Source organism: Ascaphus truei, chromosome 20 (genome assembly GCF_040206685.1).
Source record: "Ascaphus truei isolate aAscTru1 chromosome 20, aAscTru1.hap1, whole genome shotgun sequence".
Classification (NCBI taxonomy): Eukaryota; Metazoa; Chordata; class Amphibia; order Anura; family Ascaphidae; genus Ascaphus; species Ascaphus truei.
In genome coordinates, this window is record NC_134502.1 from 27,890,747 (window position 1) to 27,896,746 (window position 6,000).

General features: G+C 51.9%; 1 protein-coding gene across 1 annotated transcript in view; it reads left to right on the plus strand.

Annotated features, from left to right (window-relative positions):
- LOC142471056 (complement C3-like) overlaps nucleotides 1–6,000 on the plus strand; it is a 107,701-nt gene that overhangs the window by 22,344 nt on the left and 79,357 nt on the right. The window contains exon 5 of the mRNA XM_075577855.1: nucleotides 3,328–3,398. Coding sequence (XP_075433970.1) covers nucleotides 3,328–3,398 — 71 coding nt within the window. The remainder of the gene's footprint in view (nucleotides 1–3,327; nucleotides 3,399–6,000) is intronic.

Below are 6,000 nucleotides of genomic sequence, written 5' to 3' on the forward strand. Positions count from 1 at the left end.
CCCCATCTACACCCCGGGATCTACAAGTAACACACAGGCAGCCATCTTTATACAGCCCACACTTTATCTACACCCCGGGATCTACAGGTAACACACAGGCAGCCATCTTTATACAGCCCACACCCTATCTACACCCCGGGATCTACAGGTAACACACAGGCAGCCATCTTTATACAGCCCACACCCTTATCTACACCCCGGGATCTACAAGTAACACACAGGCAGCCATCTTTATACAGCCCACACCCTATCTACACCCCGGGATCTACAAGTAACACACAGGCAGCCATCTTTATACAGCACACACCCTATCTACACCCCGGGATCTACAGGTAACACACAGGCAGCCATCTTTATACAGTCCACACCCTATCTACACCCCGGGATCTACAGGTAACACACAGGCAGCCATCTTTATACAACCCACACACCCTATCTACACCCCGGGATCTACAGGTAACATACAGGCAGCCATCTTTATACAGCCCACACCCTATCTACACCCCGGGATCTACAGGTAACATACAGGCAGCCATCTTTATAGAGGTCACACCCTATCTACACCCCGGGATCTACAGGTAACACACAGGTAGCCATCTTTATACAGCCCACACCCTATCTACACCCTGGGATCTACAGGTAACACGCAGGCAGCCATCTTTATACAGCCCACACCCTATCTACACCCCGGGATCTACAGGTAACACTCAGGCAGCCATCTTTATATAGCCCACACTCTATCTACACCCCGGGATCTACAGGTAACATGCAGGCAGCCATCTTTATACAACCCACACCCTATCTACACCCCGGGATCTACAGGTAGCACACAGGCAGCCATCTTTATACTGCCCACACCCTATCTACACCCTGGGCTCTACAGGTAACACTCAGGCAGCCATCTTTATACAGCCCACACCCTATCTACACCCCGGGATCTACAGGTAGCACACAGGCAGCCATCTTTATACAGCCCACACCCTATCTACACCCCGGGATCTACAGGTAACACACAGGCAGCCATCTTTATACAGCCCACACCCTATCTACACCCCGGACCTACAGGTAACACACAGGCAGCCATCTTTATACAGCCCACACCCTATCTACACCCCGGGATCTACAAGTAACACACAGGCAGCCATCTTTATACAGCCCACACCCTATCGGCACACCGGGATCTACAGGTAACACTCAGGCAGCCATCTTTATTCAGCCCACACCCTATCTACACCCCGGGATCTACAGGTAACACACAGGCAGCCATCTTTATACTCCCCACTCACCCCTACATAGTCTGAACACACACACACACATATATATATATACCCCTCTATATGTAGGTGTATAATACACAGCCTCTATATGTAGGTGTATCGTACACACCCTCTATATGTAGGTGTATAATACACCCCATCTATATGTAGGTGTATGGTACACACCCTCTATATGTAGGTGTATAATACACCCCCTCTATATGTAGGTGTATAGTACACCCCCTCTATATGTAGGTGTATAGTACACCCCTCTATATGTAGGTGTATAGTACACCCCCTCTATATTGTATTGTATTTCTTTATTTATATAGCGCCATTAATGTACATAGCGCTTCACAGTAGTAATACATGTGGTAATCAAATAAATAACAGATAATACAAATAACAGGTCATGGGAATAAGTGCTTTAGACATTAAGGAAGAGGAGTCCCTGCTCCGAGGAGCTTACAGTCTAATTGGTAGGTAGGGAGAACGTACAGAGACAGTAGGAGGGAGTTCTGGTAAGTGCGTCTGCAGGAGGCCAAGCTTTATGTATCATGTGTTCAGAATATCCACAGTGCTATTCATATGCTTCTTTAAGCAGATGTGTCTTAAGGTGGGTCGTAAAGGTGGGTAGAGAGGGTGTTAGTCGGGTATTGAGGGGAAGGGCATTCCAGAGGTGTTGGGCAGTCAGTGAGAAAGGTTAAAGGCAGAAGAGGGCTTTAGATACAAAGGGGGTAGAAAGAAGACATTCTTGAGAAGAACGCAAGAGTCTGGATGGTGCATAGCGAGAAATTAGAGCTGAGATGTAAGGAGGGGCAGAGGAGGGTATAGTGCGAGATTAGGGGAGATGTAAGGAGGGGCAGAGGAGGGTATAGTGAGAGATTAGGGGAGATGTAAGGAGGGGCAGAAGAGTGTAAAGCTTTAAAAGTGAGGAGAAGAATGGGGTGTGAGATGCGGGATTTGATTGGAAGCCAGGAGAGGGATTTCAGGAGGGGAGATGCGGAGACAGATCTCGGAAAGAGTAGAGTGATTCTGGCAGCAGCGTTTGTATATATATTGTATATTGTATTGTATATATATGTAGGTGTATAGTACACCCCCTCTATATGTAGGTGTATAGTACACCCCTCTATATGTAGGTGTATAATACACACCCTCTATATGTAGGTGTATAGTACACCCCTCTATATGTAGGTGTATAATACACACCCTCTATATGTAGGTGTATAATACACACCCTCTATATGTAGGTGTATAGTACACACCCTCTATATGTAGGTGTATAGTACACATACTCTATATGTAGGTGTATAGTACACACCCTCTATATGTAGGTGTATAGTACACACCCTCTATATGTAGGTGTATAGTACACACACTCTATATGTAGGTGTATAGTACACACCCTCTATATGTAGGTGTATAGTACATCCCCTCTATATGTAGGTGTATAGTACACACCCTCTATATGTAGGTGTATTGTACACACCATCTATATGTAGGTGTATAGTACACACCCTCTATATGTAGGTGTATTGTACACACCATCTATATGTAGGCGTATTGTACACACCCTATATATGTAGGCGTATGATAGAAACCATCTATATGTAGGCGTATGATAGAAACCATCTATATGTAGGTGTATAATACACACCCTCTATATGTAGGCGTATGATAGAGACCCTCTATATGTAGGCGTATGATAGAAACCATCTATATGTAGGCGTATGATAGAAACCATCTATATGTAGGTGTATAATACACACCCTCTATATGTAGGCGTATGATAGAGACCCTCTATATGTAGGCGTATTATAGAAACCATCTATATGTAGGCATATAATAGAGACCCTCTATATGTAGGTGTATAATACACACCCTCTATATGTAGGCGTATGATAGAGACCCTCTATATGTAGGCGTATGATAGAGACCCTCTATATGTAGGCGTATGATAGAGACCCCCTATATGTAGGCGTATGATAGAGACCCCCTATATGTAGAGGTACGGCTATATATTACCCCCTGACTGTGAGACGGCGTCTCTGTCCCTTTATCCCACTAGTCATGTATCGTCTTTTCATCGTTGGACATTCTCTGGCTCCGGATACCCGCTCAGCTGACGTGGAACTCACTGTAAGAACATGTTACCCACACTGCACCCTGTGCTGTGCCCACACTGCACCCTGTGCTGTGCCCATACTATACCCTGTGCTGTGCCCCACACTGCACCCTGTGCTGTGCCCACACTGCACCCTGTGCTGTGCCCACACTGCACCCTGTGCTGTGCCCATACTATACCCTGTGCTGTGCCCACACTGCACCCTGTGATGTGCCCACACTGCACCCTGTGCTGTGCTCACACTGCGCCCTGTGCTGTGCCCACACTGCACCCTGTGCTGTGCCCACACTGCACCCTGTGCTGTGCCCACACTGCACCCTGTGCTGTGCCCACACTGCACCCTGTGCTGTGCCCACACTGCGCCCTGTGCTGTGCCCACACTGCACCCTGTGCTGTGCCCACACTGCACCCTGTGCTGTGCCCATACTGCACCCTGTGCTGTGCCCATACTATACCCTGTGCTGTGCCCCACACTGCACCCTGTGCTGTGCCCACACTGCACCCTGTGCTGTGCCCACACTGCACCCTGTGCTGTGCCCATACTATACCCTGTGCTGTGCCCACACTGCACCCTGTGATGTGCCCACACTGCACCCTGTGCTGTGCTCACACTGCGCCCTGTGCTGTGCCCACACTGCACCCTGTGCTGTGCCCACACTGCACCCTGTGCTGTGCCCACACTGCACCCTGTGCTGTGCCCACACTGCACCCTGTGCTGTGCCCACACTGCGCCCTGTGCTGTGCCCACACTGCACCCTGTGCTGTGCCCACACTGCACCCTGTGCTGTGCCCATACTGCACCCTGTGCTGTGCCCATACTATACCCTGTGCTGTGCCCCACACTGCACCCTGTGCTGTGCCCACACTGCACCCTGTGCTGTGCCCACACTGCACCCTGTGCTGTGCCCATACTATACCCTGTGCTGTGCCCACACTGCACCCTGTGCTGTGCCCACACTGCACCCTGTGCTGTGCTCACACTGCGCCCTGTGCTGTGCCCACACTGCACCCTGTGCTGTGCCCACACTGCACCCTGTGCTGTGCCCACACTGAACCCTGTGCTGTGCCCACACTGCGCCCTGTGCTGTGCCCACACTGCGCCCTGTGCTGTGCCCACACTGCACCCTGTGCTGTGCTCACACTGCGCCCTGTGCTGTGCCCACACTGCACCCTGTGCTGTGCCCACACTGCGCCCTGTGCTGTGCCCACACTGCACCCTGTGCTGTGCCCACACTGCACCCTGTGCTGTGCTCACACTGCACCCTGTGCTGTGCCCACACTGCACCCTGTGCTGTGCTCACACTACGCCCTGTGCTGTGCCCACACTGCACCCTGTGCTGTGCCCACACTACACCCTGTGCTGTGCCCACCCTGTGCTGTGCCCACACTATACCCAGTGCTGTGCCCACACTGCACCCTGTGCTGTGCCCATACTATACCCTGTGCTGTGCCCACACTGCACCCTGTGCTGTGCCCATACTATACCCTGTGCTGTGCCCACACTGCACCCTGTGATGTGCCCACACTGCACCCTGTGCTGTGCCCATACTATAACCTGTGCTGTGCCCACACTGCACCCTGTGCTGTGCCCATACTATACCCTGTGCTGTGCCCACACCACCCTGTGCTGTGCCCATACTATACCCTGTGCTGTGCGTACACTGCACCCTGTGCTGTGCCCACACTGCACCCTGTGCTGTGCCCATACTATACCCTGTGCTGTGCCCACACTGCACCCTGTGATGTGCCCACACTGCACCCTGTGCTGTGCCCATACTATAACCTGTGCTGTGCCCACACTGCACCCTGTGCTGTGCCCATACTATACCCTCTGCTGTGCCCCACACTACATCCTGTGCTGTGCTCATACTATAACCTGTGCTGTGCCCACACTATGTGCCCATACTATACCCTGTGCTGTGCCCATACTATACCATGTGCTGTGCCCATACTATACCCTGTGCTGTGCCCATACTATACCCTGTGCTGTGCCTATACTATACCCTGTGCTGTGCCCATACTATACCCTGTGCTGTGCCCGTACTAGACCCTTTGCTGTGCCCCACACTACATCCTTTGCTGTGCCCACACTATACCCTGTGCGGTGCCCATACATGGTATACCATGTGCTGTGCCCGTACTACACCTTGTGCTGTACCCACACTTCACCCTGTGCTGTGCCCACACTCTACACTGTGCTGTGCCCACACTACATCCTGTGCGGTGCCCACACTGCACCCTGTGCTGTGCCCACACTGCACCCTGTGCTGTGCCCACACTGCACCCTGTGCTGTGCCCACACTACATCCTGTGCGGTTCCCACACTATACCCTGTGCTGTGCCCACACTGCACCCTGTGCTGTGCCCACACTACATCCTGTGCGGTTCCCACACTATACCCTGTGCTGTGCCCACACTGCACCCTGTGCTGTGCCCACACTGCGCCCTGTGCTGTGCCCATACTATACCCTGTGGTGTGCCAATACTACACCCTGTGCTGTGCTCACACTGCACCCTGTGCTGTGCCCATACTATACCCTCTGGTGTGCCAATACTACACCCTGTGCTGTGCTCACACTGCACCCTGTGCTGTGCCCATACTACACCCTGTGCTGT